Raw genomic sequence first — 23,374 nt, forward strand, 5'->3', positions numbered from 1 at the left:
TCCCTGCACATGATCCAGGTCTTGGTCACTATAATTTCCAGCTTATGGCAAGAGTTACATTTTTTTTTTATATCTAAATCATTTGTTTATAATCTTTCTGCTTTGAATCTCACTAAAACCAGTTTTCTTCTATCTATTTTAATGGTAATATTTTGAAATTATATAGAGAATATATCAACCTCATAAGACATTTAGAAAATATAATTCCTCCTTCACATCCTTTTGCTAAAATATTGGCCAAATATTAAGAGTATGCGAGGCTTACTCACATAGCTTCCTTGCATGCTGAAAATTTTAAGTACACTTGGCCTAAGGGCAAGATCAAGGGCACATTTAAATACTTAGGGAAAAGCCCAAAGCACATTATTTCACTTTAATTATAGGGTACTTTATGAATTAATTTATACTGTTTTTTTTTCCATAAAGATTTGAAACTTTCTATTTGCCTATCTTTCAGTTTGGTCTCATTCTCAACTGTGATGCTATTTGTAAAGGATAAATATGGCTTGCTGTTCATGAATTTGAGTTTGTATTTTATTGAAATTAAACATCTCTAAGAACATCTCATTTAGCTGCTGAATTATTTTCAGGATGCCTGATTATTTACTTTCAATCTATGACTAGACTCTCTTTCAAATTAGTTATAAGTCTTGTTTTCTTTGGTACATAGGAATAAACCATATTGACTGATGTGGAAGTCAGAAGAACTAAAGTAATCTTCATATTCTAAATAACTTATTTTTCAAAAGCAAGGTTTAGTATAAAAACAAAGAATTGCCTTTTTACCCTCAGGTCAAATTTACCAGTGCAGTGAAGCTTTCTGAAGGTGGCCCAGGGAGTGGAATGGAAAATGGAAGAGATGAAGAGGAGAATTTCTTCAAACGTCTTGGTAAATATTGTACTGTCTAAGAATTACATCCAATTTTCATCATACAGAACAAAAATTTGATCAGATAAAATGGTCCATTTTCTATTTCCATTGATTTCTTATTCATTTCTTTCTTGTGTGTGTGTTGTACTACTATATATATAGCTTCTTCATTTTTATCAATTTGGTTCAACAGACATTTATGGAAGTCCTATTGTGTTTTTCATTCCATAGTGAACATTAGGTTTACAAAGAAGAGTACAAGAGCTTCTTCTTCAGCTCTCTGTCCTTTATTAAAATCTAGGAGCTTTAAAGAACCTTAAGATTTCCCTCTATCTATCTACTTAAGAATTCTGCACATTATATTCCTGAGAGGTGGCCAGTCACCCTCTGAATACTTCCACCAAAGAGGAGTCTATTACTTCACAAAGTAACCTGTTCCAGAACTAGAGAGTTTTAATTGTTAGGTCTCCCCTTATATCTTGAAAATATATTCATCTATAAATTTAATTCACTAGTCCCAGTTATGATATCTGTGGCCACACCCACACACACACACACACACACACAGCTAGTTTAGCTTTTCATCTCACTTCTGCTGGTTGAACATTATTGACTCCTATTTTTTCTCCTTGCATGGAAGAGTTGCCAGAACTATCACCATCCTGATTCCATTTTACAGTGCATTCTAATTAGATGATATACTTTACAAAATGTGGAGATTCAGATGGAATGCATGCATCATATGTGACTTTAATCAGTGTGATAAACAGTGTAACAATTAAGCTCCAGGGATATAGCAAGTGTATGATCACAATTTAAGGTTGCATTATCAAGTTTTACATCCTATAGTTGGCTTGTATTGAATTTGGATTAACTTTTGCTACTCACCTCCACATGAATGAATATAATGCTATATTTTCATATAGCCGTTATTAATTCTTCATCTCAAAATAAATTTATTGTTTCATTAACTTGGGAGGTGGTTAATTCACATGCCCAGGAAAAAATTAAGAGTCAGAACCCAAAACAAATTGAATTTGGAATCTTTTCTTCTTTGCAATTGTGCTATAAGGATTCACTTCCCTGGTTTTCATCCAAACTGTTGATATTATTAATGACCAGGACAAATACAAAGATACAATTCCTATGACACTTCTAGCTGACTTTTATTAATTAACAATTTGTGGGTATGATTTTTCAGCCAAACATACTTAATTTACTAGCAATTAGCAAACGCTTTCTCATTTCATAAAAACCTCAGATTTGGGACACCTGGGTGGCTCAGTGGGTTAAGCCTCTGCCTTTGGCTCAGGTTATAATCTCAGGGTCCTGGAATTGAGCCCCACATTGGGCTCTCTGCTCAGCAGGGAGCCTGCTTTTCTGTTCTCTCTCTCTCTGCCTACCTCTCTGCTTACTTGTGAATAGTAAATTCACAATCTGTTAAATAAATAAAATCTCTCTCTCTGTTAAATAAATAAAATCTTTTAAAAAAATCAGATTTTACCAAAAAAACTCATGTCCTTATCACTCTAAAGGAAATATGCAGCTTAGTTCAATAGTATATTCTTTGTGAAACCACGGTGATTCCTATGATTACTCTGGTTTTTAAAAAAGTTCCCGTTGGTCTAATCTCTTACAGAATTTGGTTAGGCCATACATCAAACTTATTAGTCGGTGGTTTCAAGAATTTTCCTAACAACGAAGACCTTTGTCATTTTCAGTCTTTATGGAGTCTTTTTATTCCTCATGATATTTCAGAGAAGATATACCTAGCATTCAGAACCATCAGTATTATAAATAGATTTTTGTGGGTTTTTTTAAAATTTTGTTTTGTTTTGTTTTGTTTTTTGAGAATGAAGTGTGGAACTAAAGAGTGTTCTGCAGGTATGTGCTGTGTTAGCTGAATGTCATTTGGCTAGTACTCTGATTACTTCTGTAAGTTCTTTCTGTGCACTGGAGTGTAATTTCATGGAACTGAGAATTAACTCAGGGTAGGGGCTCTCACATTTGGTGCCTCCTTAAAGAAGCTTTTCTGTACTTGCATGTTTGTGGTTTTTTCTCATTGATGGAAAGGATGAAAGCATAAGTGACTTGTTTACTTTCCTTTTGATTTCTTTATCCTTTTCTTCAAGGAGTAGGCCAGTATTTTTAATCTAGTTCTAAACATGTTATCATTAGCATTCCCATAAACATTTTTATTCCAGATTTTTTTTTTTTACCACGATTCCTGCAGATACCAGCTTTGATCCTCTTTGTATTTTATTTTAAGATCCTCTTTATATTTTATTTTCACAAATAGGAAAGATTTGATATGGAACATTCATAGAGTCCAACTCTGGGATCAGATTATGTCAGCAAAACCTGAAATAATACAGTCTCTTTCTGTGTATCTAGAAGACAAAACTATAAAATCTAAGACTGATACCTATTTCATGTGCTTTTTGACTGGCAAGAGAAGATAGCTTGCATATCACCATCATTCTTTGCCCATGTTCTCTGGCTTATTAAAAAATTTCTTTTGGAATCTCTTGCACTAGTTAGGTATCCTCAGCTATTCTAAAAAAAATAAATAAATAAAGGAAAAAACCATTATCTTAGTATATTGTAATTTACAACTATTGCCCTTGGCCAAATGAACAAATCTATCCCTGGGCCCGCTTTTGCCTTTGTTTCGTCTTTCCCTCTCCCTTTGTCTTTCCCCCTCTCCCTGTCTGTCTGTCTCTCTCCAATCCATATGTGTAAATGATTTCTGTGTATCCATTATAGATATATTGTTCTTTCTTTCTCATTTATTTTAATTTAATCGTATATTATCTCTGTTTCTTTAAAGTTGTTAAAGAAAACAAACATCAAACATTCTTACCTTCAATTTAAATATAGTATTCAAACTTCACTGAGTTAAGATCGAATACAATAGCCAATAGAATTTCTTTAAAATCTTGAGGCACCTGAGTGGCTCAGTCATTAAACAGCTGCCTTCAGCTCCAGTAATGATCCTAGGGTCCTGGGATCAAGCCCCACATTGGGCTCTCAATTTGGTGGGAAGCCTGCTTCTCCCTTTCCCATTCCCCCTGCTTGTGTTCCCTCGCTCACTGTGTCTCTCTCTCTGTCAAATAAATAAATAAAATCTTAAAAAAAAATAATTTCTTTAAAATCTAAAGTTTTCAAAAATGAAAACTTTAGAAAAATACTTCTGCTGAACATTTAACAAAACTGAAATTACATTCGTAATCAGCTATCTTTTTCTTCCATGTTTTTCTATTTACTAAGAATATTTCATTTTAGAAATCATGTTATCCTTGAGGGAAGATATTTTATTAAACTGAATTTTTTAATTGATCATTAAAATTTACTGAATATTTTCTATGTGCTCAATTCTGCCATAAATTCCATGGGAAATGGTGCTTAAAGAAATACTATATTTTGAAATATGCATTTTAAAATTTGACAGATTCTAAAAACTGTATTCTATATAAGTTTATAAATGTGCCTCAATAAATTTAATTTTTTTTAATTTTATATTTTTTTATAAACATGTATTTTTATCCCCAGGGGTACAGGTCTGTGAATCGCCAGGTTTACACACTTCACAGTACTCACCAAAGCACATACAAATGGCTAATAGACACATGAAAAAACATTTCATATAATACTTAACACATACTAAGTGCTCAAAAGTGGAAGTGAATACATGGTTATCCATTAATGTTATATAGATACAAGGGAAATTTTTCATTATAAATAGCTTTTAGTTACAAGCATGATTCTTATGCCTGCAGTCATAGGATTCTACTGATCTTCATACCTGTAATCAATATCCATTATTCTGTGAAGCAAAAAATATAGGTTCTTCCTGACAAAGATTGTTTTGATCACTTCTCCTTTCATTATTTTACTTAGATTCCTTAGCCATTTTGTTTCTGAAGTTCTTTTGATCAAATGGCACTTCTGGTAATATTAAATAGGCTTCTTTTAAAATTCATTATCTTGTCAAATAAATAACTAAGAAAAAAGATGAAAAGCTTATTTTAATGTCTCCTTCAATAAAATGATGGCAGCTATCCTTAATAAATTGGTTGACTAAGAATAACTTTGTTGAGGCACCTGGATGGCTCTATCAGTTAAGCCTCTGCCTTCAGCTTAGGTCATGATCTCAGGGTCCTGGAATCAAGCCCCACATAAGTTCCCTGCTCAGTGGGAAGCCTGTTTCTCCCTCTGCCTCCTCCCCCTCCAGACATGCTTTCTCTGTTCTTTTGCAAATAAATAAAACCTTTTAAAAAAGAATAAGTTTAGGGGTGCCTGGGTGGTTCAGTGGGTTAAAACCTCTGCCTTCAGCTCAGATCATGATACCAGGGTCCTAGGATCAAACCCTGCATCGGGCTCTCTGCTCTGCAGGGAGACTGCTCCCCCCTCTCTCTCTGCCTGCCTCTCTGTCTACTTGTGATCTCTGTCTGTGAAATAAATAAATAAAGTCTTTAAAAAAAAAAGAATAAATTTAGGGGTGCCTGTGTGGCTCAGACTGTTAAGCATCTGCCTTGGGCTCAGGTCATGATCCCTGGGTGGTGGGATCAAGTCCCGCATTGGGCTCCCAGCTCAGCAGGAAGCCTGCTTCTCCCTCTCCCACTCCCCTTGCTTGCGTTGCCTCTCTCACTGTGTCTCTCTCAGTCAGTCAAATAAATAAATAAAATATTTCAAAAAAGAATAAGTTTATTGATCATACACCTTGTCATATATATTAGTTCTATCATAGATTTGAGGCTGTTATCACCTAATGTATTGTAAATCTTAATTAATATGACAAATAACGAAACAACTGGATTCATTAAAAAGAAAAATATTTGGGGTCTATCTTAAATTCAAAGTTTCAGGGACTGCTAAGGTTAATAATTTCTTTTAACAGAAGAGATTTCCTCTGATGTGTATAAAGTGCTATATGTAAATGATTCATAAAGTGACATATAGGTAGGAGAAATCACGGGAAATTACTGGTTCTGGAACTTTTGATATTGCCCAGTGAATAACAGAGTAGCATTTTGAAAGGCAGCTGTCTAGAAACAAGTCTATCTAGGAAGTGTTTGTTTCTAATCTGTAGTTTTTAGCTACATGCACTTTGTGTCATTTCAGATACATTCAGATTATTTCCAGCAGCAGATTCATTATGTGCTACTTCCTTTTGCAGTTAATACAAAATGTGCCACACTAATTTGAAAAAAAATACTTAGGGTGTTGAAAATGGAATTTTAAATATGGAATATTTGCATCTGAAAAGGAAATATACCCATAAGAAATGAAATATGGAAAATTTTTTTAATATTTTAAGATTTTATTTATTTATTTGAGAGAGAATGAGTGAGTGAGAGAGAGAAGGTGCAGGGGGAGGGTCCGAGGGAGAAGGAATAACAGACTTCCCTCTGAGTGTGGAACCCAACATGGAGCTTGATCCTCGGACTCCAGGATCATAACCTGAGCTGAAGTCAGACACTTAACCAACAGAGCCACCCAGGTTCCCCAGTGATATTTTAATTATATTATGAGGCATTCTTTTTGTACTTGGGAAAATTTTCAAACAGACAAAAAGTAAAAAGAATAGTCTAATGGATCCCAAATATCCATCACCCATTTGCAATAATGATCAAAATTTCCATAATTGTTTCATCTACCTTTTATGCTTTTCAAAATTTTTTTAAAACAAATCCCAGACATATATACATGTGCCTTTGTGCTGAGGCAGCAGGTAGGAAAGTAGGGTAAGGGGTGGAAGAGATCAAGGTATTCATAATGGAAAAGATGGGAAAGTCATTTCTGGAAATCAGATTTGTGACTCCTCAGTAAGAACCAAGAGTTGGCAACCACAAATGAATGGTTTGAGCAGAAATTAAAGCAAGCTCTAAGTCAGTGATTCTTATTCTAGGGGTATATTCTTAGGTGTCAGAGTACATTTCAGAATCATGAGAAGGGGTTTGGGTATGGCTTTAAAAACGATATTCAGGGGTGCCTGGGTAGCTCAGTGGGTTAAAGCCTCTGTCTTCGGCTCAGGTCATGATCTCAGGGTCCTGGGATTGAGCCCCGCATCAGGCTCTCTGCTCAGCAGGGAGCCTGCTTCCCTTCCTCTCTCTGCCTGCCTCTCTGCCTGCTTGTGATCTCTGTCAAATAAATAAAATCTTAAAAAAAAAAACTATATTCAGCATAATACCCTCAAATAAGAAAAAACGTTTTAAATATATATTAGAAGCTATAGAAAATTCAGGAGTTGTTTAAGTTTTTAAAAATTTACCTAGGGAACCCTCCTACATTGTTGGTGGGAATACAAGCTGGTGCGGTCACTCTGGAAAACAGTATGGAGGTTCCTCAAAAAGCTGAAAATAGAGCTACCCTACAACCCAGCAATTGCACTACTGGGTATTTACTCCAAAGATACAAATGTAGTGATCCAAAGGGGGCACGTGCACCTGAATGTTTATAGAAGCAATGTCCACAATAGCCAAACTATGGAAAGAACCTAGATGTCCATCAACAGATGAATGGATAAAGAAGATGTGATATATATAAACAATGGAATACTATACAACCATCAAAACCCCAAAATCTTGCCATTTGCAATGACATGGATGGAACAGAGGGTATTATGCTAAATGAAATAAGTCAATCAGAGAAAGACAATTATTATATGATCTCACTGATATGAGGAATTTCAGAAACAGGACAGAGGATGATAGGGAAAGAGGAAAGAGAGGGAAAAATGAAGCAAGATAAAACCAGAGAGGGAGATAAACTATAAGAGACACTTAATCTCAGGAAACAGACTGAGGGTTGCTGGAGGGGAGGGATGTGGGAAAGCTGGGATGGCTGGGTGATGGACATTGGGGAGGGTATGTGCTATGGTGAGCACTGTGAATTGTGTAATACTGATGAATCACAGATGTATACTCCTGTAACACAATTACATTGTATATTAATAAAAAAGAAAGAAAATGAAATGTTCCTAGGGATAAAAATGATGAAAATCATATTCTGTATCATTTCTTCTTAATGTATGTTTCTTAGACGTTCTACAGCAATAAATCACAAGGAGTGTTTGTGCAAACAGACATGGAATCAAAGTCTCTAGGGATGAGACTTGATATTCTGTGTTTAATAAGCTCCAAAGTGATTCTTATTCATGGGCAGCTAAACTATGGAAAAGTAAGTGTGGGGAGGGATCAGTGGTTCCCCAATCTCTGACCCCAGTGTTGGGTCAGACTGGCTGCATCATTATCTTCTGGGAGGCTTACAAAGCACAAAATCCTATTTTCCACTTCTGAAAATTCTGATTCTGAAAGTCTGGATGAAATTCAGGAACTTGCTAGGTAGTTCTGATATATAGCTAGGTTTGGAAATCCTGGAATTAAATAACCAAACACTGAAATTCTTTACAACTCGAATAGTCAGTGATTCTTGGTATCGTAACTGAGATACCAAGTTATTGGCCTTGATATCAATTTATGTAACAGATTTTATCTTTGATAAAAATAGCATTTAGTTGTTGATTACAGGAAGAATCATTTTAAATATACTAAGAGCTCTTGTCAGTTTAAAGAGGAGACCATAAGTAAAATGATCAGATCCTGTATTTAAGTATTATGTAAAATTCTGCATTTGCTTATGCCATTTGTCACCAGATTCCCAAAAGTCATGGTGTGTCTCAGTCAGGCATTAGGATGGAAAAGAAGGATATGGAGTCAGGGAGAATGTTTTTAGGCCAACACTGCAGAAAACATGTTATAACTTTGAAGCTCTTTTTCAATCTGTGATCTGTTATACTCTGTTTTTTTCATTCTTCCACCATGGAAAAAAACCTACAGGTTGCCACAGTTTTGATGATCATCTGTCTTCCAATCAAGAGGGTGGAAAAAGCAAAAACGTGGTGAATCTTGGAGCGATACGACAAGGCATGAAGCGCTTTCAGTTTCTGTTAAACTGCTGTGAGCCAGGGACAATTCCTGATGCATCCATCCTGGCAGCTGCTTTGGATCTTGTAAGTTGTTGGAAGAGTTTATCTACTCTGTCTCCCATTACAATTGATACTGCTAAGAGACGAAAGCATGAATCCCCAATCCTGACCCTATCTGTGGAGTTAGGTGTTTTGTTTTGTTTTGTTTTTCTTTTAATCCATGCTTTATAGTTTTCAGAGTACAAGTCTTTCACTTCCTTGGTTAAATTTATTCCTAGCTATTATTTGTGATGCAATTTTTATTATTTGTGGTGCAATTATAAATGGGATTGTTTTTTAGTTTCTCTTTCTGGTACTTAATTATTAGTGCATTTTCAATCTGCAACAGATTTCTGTATATTAAATTTGTATCTTGTGACTTTACTGAATTCGTTTATTAGTTCTAGTAGATTTTTGGTTGAATCTTCAGGGTTTTCTATATATAGTATCAGACCCTCTGCAAAATAGTTTAAGTTTTACTTATTTCTTACTAATTTCTTACCAATTTCTTTTTCTTGTCTGATTGCTATGGCTAGGACTTCCAAAACTATGATGAATAAAAGTGATAACTGGACATCTTTGTCTTGTTCCTAATCTTAGAAAAAATGCTCTGTTTTTCACAATTGAGTATGTTAGATGTGAGTTTTTGATATATGGCCTTTATTATGTTGAGGAATGTTCCTTCTAAATCTACTTTTAAGAGTTTTGGGTTTTTTTAATATTTTTAATCATGAATGGATATTGTACTTTGTCAAATGCCTTTTCTGCATTTATTGAGATAATTATAGATTTTTGTAGCATTGTGGTTTTTTTCCCTCAGCATTAATGGTAAAAATAGGAAGAAAATTGGTGAGGTAAAAGAAGAAAAGAGAAAAATTAATAAATATTCACTGGGAAGTAGGCTGTATAGCATCATGATTAAAAGGATGTGAGGGTTCTCCCAGGCTCAGACTACCTGGGTTAAAATCACTCTGACATTTACTAGTTGAACCTCTATAAAATGGAAGTAGGAATAATAATAATAAATTCTCCAGCTAAGTATAAGGACTAAATGACACATTAAATAGAAAGCCCTCATCAGATTGCCTGAAATGAGGTATCCGCTTAATAAAGTTGGCCATTATTATTGTTCTGTTATTATTAAGTTTATGTCTGTCATGTATTAGTACTTAAACATGTCTGAGTCTTGGTTTAATTAACAACTAGAGGAAAGATATAAAAGATCAGTTGAATTTAATTGTGCAGAAGTGCTTTGAACATCATATACTATTATACATGTGTAAGGGATTAAAGAATATAAAATGGATCTAGTTTTTTTTTTTTTTTTTAAGATTTTATTTATTTATTTGAGAGAGAGAGAGAACACAACAGGGGAGCAGCAGGCAGATGGAGAAGGAGAAACAGGCTCCTCACTGAGCAAGAAGCTTGATGCAGCGCTCCCTGCCAGGACCCTGAGATCATGACCTGAGCCAAAAGCAAACACTTAACTAACAGAGCCACCCAGGCATCCCAAAGTGGATCTATTTTAAAAAGGGTTTCTGTCAGGTAAACTAGGCTCAGATATGCATTTTGAACTCAGTGTCTTCATTTCCTTTATTTATCTCTGGTTTAATAAACTCTTCTTACACTGTATAAATACTGAGTACAAAATACTAGGTAAAACATCAAGAATAAAAGTCTTTTATTTTCTCTTTTAAAAAATAAAAACTAAAGTAAACTTTTTTTTTACAACAAAAAACTTTAAGCCTATGTACAAATGATCCCTTTTCCAGATTTTATAACACACAAATAAGTGAGCTTTGACCACACATATTTTACCTTGGAAAATCAACCAAACCTGATAATGTAATTTATTACATTCTTTTGTGATATTTACAGGTATTGCTCTCAGGATAGTGACCAGCAAGTTATGTGACTTCACTTAAACATGAAATAGAAATACCACTGTAATCACCCAAAATAATGACTTGTTGTTTAAGATTTTTCAGTCGGGGGCACCTGGGTGGTTCTGTCTCTTAAGGGTCTGCCTTCTGCCTTCAGCTCAGGTCATGATCCCAGTGTCCTGAGAGTGAATCACCTCAGGCTTCCTGCTCTTGAGGAGCCTGGTACTCCCTCTCCCTCTGCCCCTTCCCCCAACATTGGCCACTCGTGCTCTCTCTGTGTCTGCTCTCTAAAATAAATAAATAAAATCTTTAATAATAATAAAAAAGATTTTTCAGTCAGTTTTCCATTCCCGGATATTGGCCATTTTGAATGTTAGTAAATACCAAAATGTTCAGTGTGTATTGATGTATGCTATGGTGACTGTAAAATGTGGGGAATCATGAGCTTCCAGGAGAGCTGAGGCTGGTGGCACTTAATTAAAGAACAAGATGCCTGTCTAAAGCAAGAGAGTTTGACAAAGCAAAGAGCCAGTCCCTTGGTTTTTTAAGTGAAGGTATTATAATTAGCCTGTCCTTCCTTTGAGTTACACAGTGATTCTTTTTTAATCACTGTTGACCTATCCAAAAAGGGTCAGATTAAAATAAGTAAATAAATGTAACAAATTCATAGGAAAAGAGCGAACGATTGAACAGTTAAATAATGGGTGAGTACATGAACAAACAGTTCATCCAAAATACTCATACCCAATAAAGTATGCCCCATCTTATTGGCACTTAAGAAATGCTCATTAACATGTCCATAGACTCCTGTATCATAACTATCAAATTTGTAATGATTAGGAAGTGTTGACAATGTATGGAACATGGTGGTGATTAGTAGTGGGAGCATCAGGATTTGATCAGTGAATAGAAGGAAGTCATAATAATAGGGTGATGGTGGGCGAGCAGAAATGGTGAGTAGTGCTCCTTGGCCTCTCCGTGTGAATAAGTAATTTGGGACTGGATGTAGTCACAGAGGAGGGGCAGTTCTCTACATATTAATTAAACCACATGGCTAGGTAATGATGGAATTTTAAAAACCCAGAGTCAATGTAGCTTAAGACACTCATCATATCCTAATTAATTAATTAACTAACTCAACTCGCGTCTATTGAGAATTTCCCATATGCCATGCATGTTGCCAACTATTAATAGGTGCAACAAACTCAACTTGTTTGAATCTTTCCTTAGGAAGATTAGATTTGCCGAGTGATCTATTGTAGAGACTTCTTAGTACAGTATTCTAAGGGGAATAAACATATGATTAACATTTATTGGGTACCTATTGTTTCCAATGGAAAAACCCTGAAGCTCAGAAGACTAACCAATAGGCCAGGGCTACACTGCCAGCCAAGGATAGAGCCAGATTAGACCTCTGTCTGTCTTCAGAGACCCTATATTTAGTACTCCACCATACTGACTGTCTTATTAAAAACTATGTGAAATCACTAAAACATGCAAAAATAATAAATTCTGTGTTTTATTCATGATCACTTAAATATAAGTAAGAAAGTAAAAATGACAGAAGTTAGTTGAACAATTATGAAATTCACAGTAAAATTACGCATTAGCACTTGATATGTGGTTTAAACTATAATGTTCCAGAGGTGCTGTCACGTCCACTTTTGTCTCAAATACTCATAGCTCTTTTGGAAGATTTTAAGACAAAACACGGTATCAAATTTCTCCAGAAGTTGCCTAACAAGATTAAAGAAAATGTTAATGACAAGTCATATTACTTCAACTAGTTGAAAAATTCATAGGAAGATATAGGCACAGCTGGCCATACACCTTGGAGAATAATGGCATGACAACCTTTGGAGATAACTATTAGTCAAATAAGCACCTGATGACAGAAATAATGGGTTGACCTTGACATACTGGAAAAGTCTAGGTAGGCCCCACACTCTTTTCAGAGATACTGATCTAAAATCTGCACATAAATATATATATCATACAATGAACTTTACTGAGCAGTATTTAAACATTTCCACATGACAGAACAGAAGCCCCAAGAGCCAAGGTGATTTTGCTCCAGGTCATATATGCCAGTCAGTGCTAAAGCTGGTTTCAAGGGGCACCTGGGTGGCTCAGGGGGTTAAGCCTCTGCCTTTGGCTCAGGTCATAATCCCAGGGTCGGGGGATCGAACCCCGCATTGGGTTCTCTGCTCAGCAGGGAGCCTGTTTCCCCCCCTTCTCTCTCTGTCTGCCTCTGTGCCTACTTGTGATTTCTGTCTGTCAAATAAATAAATAAATAATAAATAAATAAATCTTTAAAAAAATTAAGTATAACTGGGTTCAAAGCAGAATCTTCAGATTCCATTCAGGATTCTTATAGCAGTAGCATATGCTTTCTCTGTAAGAAAGAAGCACATGCATACATACGAAATATATATATATATTTATTTATTTATATTTTATATTTTTTATTTATTTAAGTGAGAATGAGTATCCCTTGATACATTGAAAATGCAATAGATTAATAAGATCTGCAGAATAAAGACTATAAATTATTTTTAATGTCCAAAAACATTTGGATCTATTTAAAAGTTTCCTTAACACATGCATACATGATGAATTCATGGCAAAAGGATTACCTGGCAAAATGAGACTTCTTAGTCAAGTAGTTGGAATAATTACTTCTATTAACTTTTACTAATGATATAAAAACAGACGTAGTAATTGTTTCCTATGTGAAATACTTCGGATTTATGTAAGATGTGTATCCATGGGAGGAATATGAGGCTTGTAACAGAGAAAGCAAATGAGGATTTGAAAAATAATCCCAACAAAGCAAATTAGTACTTTTTTCTGAATGGAGATTATTTTAAGAGGAATATTGATGAATACTTTGATAATCAAATCTCTCGGGTGTTGAGATTTCATTCCCCCTCACCAAATGGTTTTCATACCTATTTGATTTCCAGCAGCTATAATGCTTATCGTTTTCAAGGAGATGAGATTACACAGGTTTCCAGATATAAGCGCATTCTGTTCCTCACTGTAGCTGGACTCTGACCACTAAGTTGGATTGAAACCCATTGAAAACTTAAAATAATATTTTATTTCCCCAAAACGAGGGTATGGCCTGATAGTTACCAAATCACTAGAATCTCCTTTCTTCCTTTCTTTTGGAACCTACTATGGCACTGCTGGACCTTCTCAATGTTAAAAGTCTCATGGTAAGAAATAAAATAAAGGCGTTTGATGCCAAGAAGTTATGTCTTTTGAGTCTCAAAATAAAGAAGCATTTTCTTATGATTGTAGACATCCAGTGAGGAGATAGCTCCATGGAGAAGTAATGAGCTCTTTGTCACTTGACTGCATTCAGTGGGGGCCATTGTACAGGGGCCTTGAAAAGTGGGTGGTTTGTATGATTTCCTTCCATACCTGAGTCTTTGATTCTAGGTCGAGGCCAAGGAGTGTGAAAGGTTAGAATTCCAGAGTTCAGAGTTAGTAAAGGTTTAAAGGAGTGTGGTAGAGGAGCCTGGGCGGCTCAGTTAGTTAAGCATCCGACTCTTGGTTTCACCTCAGGTCATTAGGATCATGATCAGGTCAGGATCCCCTCATGCGTTGTGGGATCAGCCCTGCATTGAGCTCCATGCTCAATGGGGAGTCTGCTTGAGGATTCTCTCTCTGATTCTATCCACACTTGCCCTTACTCGCTCTCACTTTCTAAAATGAATAAATAAGGAATGCCTGGGTGGCTCAGTTGGTTAAGTGTCAGACTTTTGCTCATCTCATGATCCCAGAATCATGGGATCGAGTCTGGCATTGGGTTCATTGCTTAGCAGGGAGCCTGCTTCTCCCTGCCTGAGGCCCCCCCAGCTTGTTCTCTCTCTCTGTGTGTGTGTGTGTGTATGTGTCATATAAGAAAACAAAATCTTAAAAAAAAAAAAAAAAAAAAAAAGAACTTGGTTGAATAAAAAGAGGGATAGGTAATGACAGTGGTAATTGTGGCAGTGCAGGCAGGGGTGGTAGATGATCACAATAGTAACATTTTCATTGTACTTGATAGTTGATAAAACACCTTCACATTTATTACCTTATTTATATGAGGGGAAAGGAAGCAGCCCAGGGAATAGCTCCCAACTAAGGGCACACTTAAATCCATTTTCTCAAGTATGGAGAAAAGAAGGAACTGAAGTCACTGATGAATTCTGACAAAGATACTGAGAAGAGCTGCATGTCCTACGTGCTTGAATCAGTACATTCTGTGTTTACTGTCCTTTGCACAGGTACAAAAACCACAGTTCTTCAAACTTGCTCACCTGGGTTGAGAGTGTCTCCAGATCACTCTGTCACAAATGTCTTCCATTAAATATATTTTTGGTTTTTGTTTCCTCTGTATTTGGCTTCACTTAATATCTGATTTCATCTGCTTCCTGGCTTTCAGAAATGTCTCACTGTTAAAAATATGTTTTATATGTTTTACAATGCATTTGTGGTTTTTAGCATATATGTATATGTGTAAATATAAGTAGAGGTATCTCTATTTCTATCAAATAAAAATATGAATGCAGAAACGTAGAGAAAGGTAGGTATAAATACAAATGATATCGATGGATAGATACACAGATGTGATCTAGATGCAGATGTAGACATCCTTATAGATTCTGCCTTTTCATCGGCTGGGCTTTGGGAGAGGAGGGAAAAATAAATGTGCTCCTTTACCATCGCATTCCCTTACGCCTCTTTCTCCCGTCTCTCCTTTAATGCGTTCTTTTGTTGGGTGTTGCATTTATTTTTAAATGCAGCTTAAATGCAATTTCTGCATTATGACATAATTTTATCCCAGATCAGCTTTCATTGTTTTATTGCTTTAATCACAGAATGTAAATGTGACTTTTTCAAGTTTGCGATTTTCTTCAGAATTAAAAAGTATTGTTAAATGGAAGAAATATTAGAAATGTCAACGTTCAAAGTCCTGCTGATCTGCAGGTTTTGTTTTAAACAAGTCTCTTGTCTCTGTTGCTGTGACTACTCACCTTAGGGATAATTGGTTTAATTTTAAGTCTGGCACAGCTCTTCCTCTCACTCTTTCTCTTTAGTACAATTTAATAGACACAAGTGCAAGGCATTTTGGAAAAGACATGTTTTAGTAAAAAACTCATCTTGTCTCTAGGTTTATGTAATCTACAAACAAAAATAGAAAAATTAAACAATTCAGGCAAAAGGCACTTCTGTCTGTTCTCTATGTATCTTGGGTGAAATATTCTACCCCCTTTTATTCAATTTAATACACAACATGTGTAGATATGATGACTTCTAACTTATTAACATGAATAACACTAATAATAATGTCAGTTTGTGTTAAGAACAATTCCATGAAATCAAGAAAGTCAGTGATAGTGTAGAGTTCTCTCTAGTCTGTGGGTGGGAAAAAATCTAATTGGTGGTAAGTTACATAGCCTCATAAATTGATAGCTTTAGGAAAGATTATATAATTTTTCTGCAAACTGGGACACTTTGGAGAGTGAAAAGCGATGCTGTCAATAATTCTACCAGTTAAACAGACATAAACTGAAAGTCTCCTCATGAAAATGAAACATTGGTTACCATAGGTAGATTTATACTTTCAGGTTCACTGCATCAAATTTAATCCGTTATAGGGTCTTACCATCACAAATCCACTTGGTGATCAATGCAGATTAGCTCTTTTAAGAAAATGGGAATATCTGCATAAGAGGAACTATCAAAGCAAAATCATATTGTGTTCTCTTTTGAATCATGAGAAAGGTTGATACAATTCAATAATAACCAAAACTAAATCATCAAATTATTCACTTGATGCTAGTGGTATTTCTATATTATTGATTTTTTTTTTTTTTTTAAGATCCTAACTATGGGGATGCCTGGGTAGCTCAGTCATTTGGGCATCTGCCTTTACCTCAGGTCATGATTCCAAAGACCTGGGTTCAAGTTCCGTGTTGGGTTCTTTTCTCAGCAGGGAGCCTGAGTCTCCTTCTGCCTGCTGCTCCCCCTGCTTGTGCTCTCTCTCTGTGATAAATAAATAAAATCTTAAAAAAAAAGGGTCCTAACTATGAAATGTAGCACAAAAGTAATCTATTTCATAAATTCATTGAGTTTAAGGGGAAAAAATTATCACATATCCACCACTACCATAAAGAATAGGACATTTCCACTTTCTTTAAAGTCCCCTGAATTCCCTTCCCTAACGGCAGGTCCACTACCCCCTACAAGACACTGCTCTCTTGAACTTTGTTTTAATCTTTCTTGTGCTTTATTTTATCACATGAGCTTTTATTCCTACGAAATATATTGTTTTTTTTTGCTTTGTTTGCCTGGTTTTGAAATTCATTTACGTTAAATCATGCTATCCTCTTTTTGCACCACATTAAGTTTGAGTTCATCTTTGTTGATGCTTTTAGCATTAATGTATTGATTTTCACTAATGAATGATATTTGTTTTTGATTATATCACGGTTTATATATCCATTCTGTTAGGTGGACGTTTTTATTTTCTCCAAATTTTGGCTATTTTGTACAATGCCTTCATGAGTATTACTGCTTATGGGCCTTGATTCACAGTTTTCTAAATACACCTAGGGGTGGAATTAGTGAGTCATAATTTTATTCTATGATGCCACAGTGTGTTTCCTGATAATTGCAACAATTATTGGCACCAACGCTGTAATAAAAACTCCTATTGCTCTGTGTTCTTGTCAGTGTTTGTATTATCCAACATTTTAATTTTTAACAATCTGGTGAATTAAAGTAAAAACACTTTATATTTCAACCTAAAGTCTGAAATGTCTTTTCATGGGTCTGGTTACCTTTCATGTTTCACTTTGGGAAACGATCCCTTAATGCCTTTTGTTTATCTTTTTATTGGAGGATTATCTAACTTTGTATTGATAATTCTAAAAGAGAGTATAGATGTCAGTAAGAATCCATTTTCTGTTTTTATGTGGTATTATTTCCCACTTTCTGGCTTATTTTTATTTTATTCTTTATACTAAATCTTAGTGAAGAGAAAATTTTAGTTTGACCCATTAAGATTTTCTTTATGGCTAGCTTTTTTCTTTTTTTTAAACAACTTTTTAAAGAAATCCTTGGGTAATAAATATATTCTTATATTTTCTTCTAAAAGTTTTAATTTACATTTCATACTGAAGTCTTTATCTAAAACTTACTGTGTGATTGCTGTAAGAAATTGTTTTCTTTAGTTTTTTTCCCCACATAGAAAATAGTGATCTTAGCATAATATGTTACTAGTTCATACTTTATTCTCTCATGTGTAGATAATTCATTTCATTCTTTGTATTATCTTTATCATGTGTCAGGTTTCCATACATGCATGAGTGCAATTCTGAGGGGTTTTTTTGTTTGGTTTGGTTTGTTTCCTGTTCCATTCCCCTTCTACCCGGAGTCAAACTACTCTGTTTAATAGCTAGAACTTCTAGCATCACCCAAGTTATTCATGGCTCTTTGCTCTTCCAGGCAAATTTTATAATTAGGTTGTCAGGTTTCATGAAAATTTTTTTTTCTTGGAATTATATTGAGTCTATTGATAAATTTAGAGATAATTGAAATTCAGTTCTGAATTGATTAGTCAAAAGTTCTAGTTTTTGATTAGCCTAAGTAATTTTAATTTTTTTAATAATTTGTCAACTTCACCTACATTTTCATGTTTGTTGGCAAAAAAAAAATATCATAACATTTTCTTCTTAGTTCTTAATTTTGGCAGTATCTGTAGCTATTTTATCTGTTTTTATTCCTCAAATTGTGAGAGTTTTTTCTTTTTAGGCTTGTCAGAAATTTGTCAATTTTATTAGTCTTTTTTCATGACCTTGTTGAGTCTGTTTTATCTTCATTCTCAAATTCTTTAATTTCTGTTCTTATTTTTATTTTCTTCTCTTACTTCGAATTCATTGGTTTATTCTTTAGCTTATTGATTGATTGCTTATCTTATAATTTTATATTTTCTTTTCAAAATTGGCATTTAGCATTAATTTCCCTCTAAATACTGCTTTAAGTACATACTCTAAATTCTGATAAACTGTATTTTTTATTTTGTTAATTTATTTAAAAATCATTTTTAATTTCCTTAATGATTTCTTTTTGACCCATAGGCTATTTACTTGTATATGTGTTTGTTTCAATTTGTAAATTCCAAGTTTTTGTTAGGCACCTATTTGTTACTGATTCATTACTCCATTTTTACTGATTCTTTGGAATTAATTTAGACTTGTTTTATGAACTAGAACATTATCAATTTTCATAAATGTCCCCTTTGTGGTTAAAAAGAATGTGTAGTCTCCAATAATTGGGTACTGCATTTTGTATTTAAAATCTCATTCTTATTTACTTCTTACTGCTTTATCTGTTGATTACTAAGTTGTGTTTAAATTTTCACTCTTATGGCAAATTTTATCAAATTTATACTTGTAGTTCTGACCATTTTTATTTATTTAGCAGCAGTTTAGAAGTGTGACAGATATCTGGTGCTATGAACATTTTATTATTATCTGGTGACCCAGATTATTTCTAGTAATGCTTTTTACTTTAAGATAGATTTTTCTCTGATACTAATACAGCTGAAACCATTTTAATTATGTTTAACATTTGCTTGATATGTCTTTTTTGGCTGATCTTTTATTTTTAATTTTTCTATATCTTTGTGTTTTAGGTATATCTTTCATAAAAAACAGATATTTGAATTTTTTATACCACTTTAACAACTTTTTCCTCTGGGAAATTTAGTACATTTGCACAGATTGTGATTGATGATATAGATTCACTTCCTTTTTTTTTTTTGCTTATTTATCACTTCTTTTCATTATTTGATTGCGTGCCTGTTCTTATTTCTATTCCATGTCCTTTTTTAGATTGTGTTGGATTTAGTTTTATTTCTATTGATTTGGTTTAGCTTTGTGTTACTTATTTTCCTTCACTAGCTTACAAATCATTCTCTCTTAATACTTTTACGTACTTAAATTTAAATGAAGTCTAAAATTAATATATTTATTCTTATCTCAAACAGTAAAATACTGTAGAAGATTTTAACCACAACTATTGTTTGAGATTTAGTTCTATGTTGTTTTTGTTTGAACACTGACAAAGTAAACATTATTTTTGTTGAATTTGAGGAAAATTATTTTTAAATTTACCCAAAAGCTTAGCATATTCTCTGCTCACCATTTCTCCTTCCATCTCTTACATTCCTCCTAAGATCTACCCTTTTGAAGGAGACCTTTTAGAAGTTTCTTTAGTGATGATCATTTGGAAGGAAGTAGTTCTCTCAGCTAATTTACTGGAAAATGTCTTTACTTTGGTCTCATTCTTGAAAGATACTTTTGCTGGAATTATAATTATAGGCTAAAATTTTCTTTCTGTACTTCAAAGGTATTGTCCCATTCTCTTCTGGCTTAATTGACATTGTATTATGTATAGGAATATACATAATATAATCTGCCACCCCCCTCCTATTGCCTTTAATATCTTCTCTTTTGATATTTTGCAGTTTCACTGAGATTTTACTAACATATTTTTCCTAGTTGAGGTTCATAAAGTCCCTGAATCATGTAATTGACATATTATGTCTATTCTGGAAATATTTTAACTATTATCTCTTCCAAGATTATGTCTTTCACATTTTATCTAATCCTTACTTCTATAAATTGAAAAGGTCTATGATAGGTATTACCAGTTTATCCTCTGTTTTTGATAACTTCTCTTTCATATTTTTTATTTCTTTGTTTCTCTTTCTTTCTTTCTTTTGTTTCTTTCTTTGTTTCTCTATACCCTGAGTAAGTTTCTGAGATATCTTCTTCCATTTAACTTTGTCTAATCCCTCAGTCTTTAACTATGAGTAATTTTGCTTACTGGGGGACATTTGACAATGTCTGGAGGAATTTTTCATTGCCACACCCTGATGATTGCTACTAGAATCTCCTGAGTAGATACCAAAAATCCTGATAAACATCTCATAATACATAGTGCACCCTTCATAAAAAGGGAATTATCTTGGCTCAAATGGTCAGTAGTGCTGAAGTTGAGGGAAAAAAAAGTGATTTAATCTGTTTTTTTTAATTAAATTTTATTTTTTCCAGTGTTCCAAAATTCATTGTTTATGCACCATTAATCTGTGTTTTAATCTATACACTGTGTTTGAAATTTCAAATACTACTTTTTACTTATAGGATTTTATTTTATTCTTGTTTTAAAAGTGCCTGCTCAATTTTGATAACTTAATTCATCATACTTAGATCATTCATACAATATCCACATTAATCTTTTTTTTACATTAATCTTCAAATGTATTCGATACATTAGAATTCTAATAATTGCTCTTTTTGTGGGTTTGATTCTATACTTTTTGTTTCTTCTTTTACTCATGGTGAATTTTTTAAATGTATTTTTTATGTGAACTTAACTTCTCAGATCTTAAGGAATTCCTTAAGATCTGTGTTAAACGCAGTGTTATTTACTGGACCAGCAATATCATCATCATCTGTGAGCATGTTTGAAATGCACATTTTCAGACCCTCAACAGATCTACTGAATCAGAATCTCTGTAGTGAGAACAAAAAATATATATTTTTTTATATATTCAAAAGTGACTCTAATGCACATTCAAGTTTGGAGATTTGAGAAGTACTGCTTTAAAGTATTCCTCCAGAGAGGATTTCCATTTCCCTTCTCAGGTATCTGGAAACCTAAGACCATTTTTTAAACTCTTTTTGGTGATCAAGGAGCATGGAAATAGTGTCCAGTCTAGTCCAAACTTATACAAGAATGTGAGATTTTGACTAAGAGTTCTTATGAAAGAATTTTTTTTTTTTAAACTTCTGTTTTACCCAGAACCAAACCTAGTCAGTCAAGCCTACTTCTATGGGTAGATTGTTTTCCTATTCATCCATTGAAGGTGGCTCCCACCTGGGATCTGGACTTTACATAGGGGTAAATGAACTGACCTCCCCCTCTGCTTGGACCAGAAATTTAACTCATGGCCCATCGAAAACATAGTCTGGCCTCTCCATAGTCAATAGAAACCCTCACGGTAATTATTCTTATGCTAGCTCACACCTGTCTCTCTTCTCCGCCCAGAATTACACTTTCTTGTAGTTTCTTCTCTCCAGTAGTCTATTATCTCAAGTTAGAAACAAAAGCAAAAACAAGATGAAGAAGTGAGGGGATATTTTATCCAGAATTTTTAGATGTCTAAACCAAAAGAAGTTTGTCTTTACACCTAATACATCATATTGTCAGAAACAGAGGACTTCATTTGGTTTTTATAATATTTACCCAAAATATTAATGTGATCTGTGTAACTGTTAAAATGGCAAGTCATCTAGACCATGTCCTAAAAAATAATACCTGCCTATAGCCTTACAACTGATGATATCGGTTGCCCGCAGCTACTGTGGGAATGAGCAAGGGCAGAGGCAGCCCTTCAGTTACTTAATGATCTCAGTCAGGCAGAGAATTCAATACAGGCTAAGTAATAAATACTGACTCACAAGCACATGCCCTCTAGCAAATGAGCTTCCATTGTATACTAGGATCCATAATAACTGCCTAGTCCCACTAGTTTTAAACAAGTAGGTATCTTGCACCAGCAAGAGCTTTAGATTTTATGGTAAGGCAATAAAAATATTATGTAATTCCCCAGGGGCCAACATAAAATATTCAGTCTTTTAAAATAGTTAGTTCCTGTCCAGTGTTTTTATATGAGTTTTCAGAATCAGGGCTTCTTCTCACATAATAAGTTAAGATATAGTCCTTCAGGGAAAGGAATATATTACAATTATAACCTTCAATTAACCATCGTATCTTGGTAACAATATTTTCTAAGTCCCCAGGCAAAATAAAGCACAGCTGTTTGAATTAGTGTTCCAATTCTTTCCTTCACTTTCATAAAGGAAGCATTCAATATACATAATGATCTGATAAAAATGCAGGAAAAAGTGACAAAGAAAGTCAAGGAAAAGTAGCCAGCACTTGAAGTTTTCTCGCTGTAGAATGTTAGAGAAAACCATGCTGCAGAATGACATTCTTAGGACATTTTGTAACTTTAACTGAACAGCTCTGTAGGCATTATAGAGAAGACCTTATGTAAGAGCAAACCATATGAAATTGTTAGTATTCAACTATTTTTTACTTTCAAGCTTACAAATTCCATGTGATCTAACCTCATATTTTAGGTCAATCAAATCATCCCAGTTAAAATTGATTCTTGCTTGTCTAAAACTGTGAAGTTGTGTTATAACTGAATTGAAGCCTCACAGGGCATTATGGAACATAAAAAGGTGATCTTACAGACATGCTAATAAGAAAAAAATTTAAATATGCCTACTTTTCCTTCAGGACCACTAGTAAAAATTCTCTGTGGTATACCAATGGTATCAAATTTTGTGTAGATGTTCGCTTTTGACTATGCTCTGATACTCTGTGGTTCTTTTCATCCATGCAGCGTTCTTCTGATTCATTTTTCTCCATTTGTGCTGTTTTTCTCTGTGATGTGAATCCATCCTTATCCATTCTGTCATGTCTCCATTTTTTGCTGCTTCTTCAGATTGTGCTGAGTTATAAGAGGTAAGCTCCATCAAAAGAGGAAAAATTGACTCTTCTTTGTGTCCAGGAAGA

General features: G+C 34.2%; 1 protein-coding gene across 12 annotated transcripts in view; it reads left to right on the forward strand.

Annotated features, from left to right (window-relative positions):
* UNC80 (unc-80 homolog, NALCN channel complex subunit) overlaps window positions 1-23,374 on the forward strand; it is a 230,625-nt gene that overhangs the window by 73,977 nt on the left and 133,274 nt on the right. For all 12 annotated transcript variants that reach the window (XM_059393393.1, XM_059393382.1, XM_059393389.1 and 9 more), the window contains exons 21-22: window positions 793-889; window positions 8,713-8,885. In XM_059393393.1, coding sequence (XP_059249376.1) covers window positions 793-889; window positions 8,713-8,885 — 270 coding nt within the window. The remainder of the gene's footprint in view (window positions 1-792; window positions 890-8,712; window positions 8,886-23,374) is intronic.

Source organism: Mustela nigripes, chromosome 3 (genome assembly GCF_022355385.1).
Source record: "Mustela nigripes isolate SB6536 chromosome 3, MUSNIG.SB6536, whole genome shotgun sequence".
NCBI lineage: Eukaryota > Metazoa > Chordata > Mammalia > Carnivora > Mustelidae > Mustela > Mustela nigripes.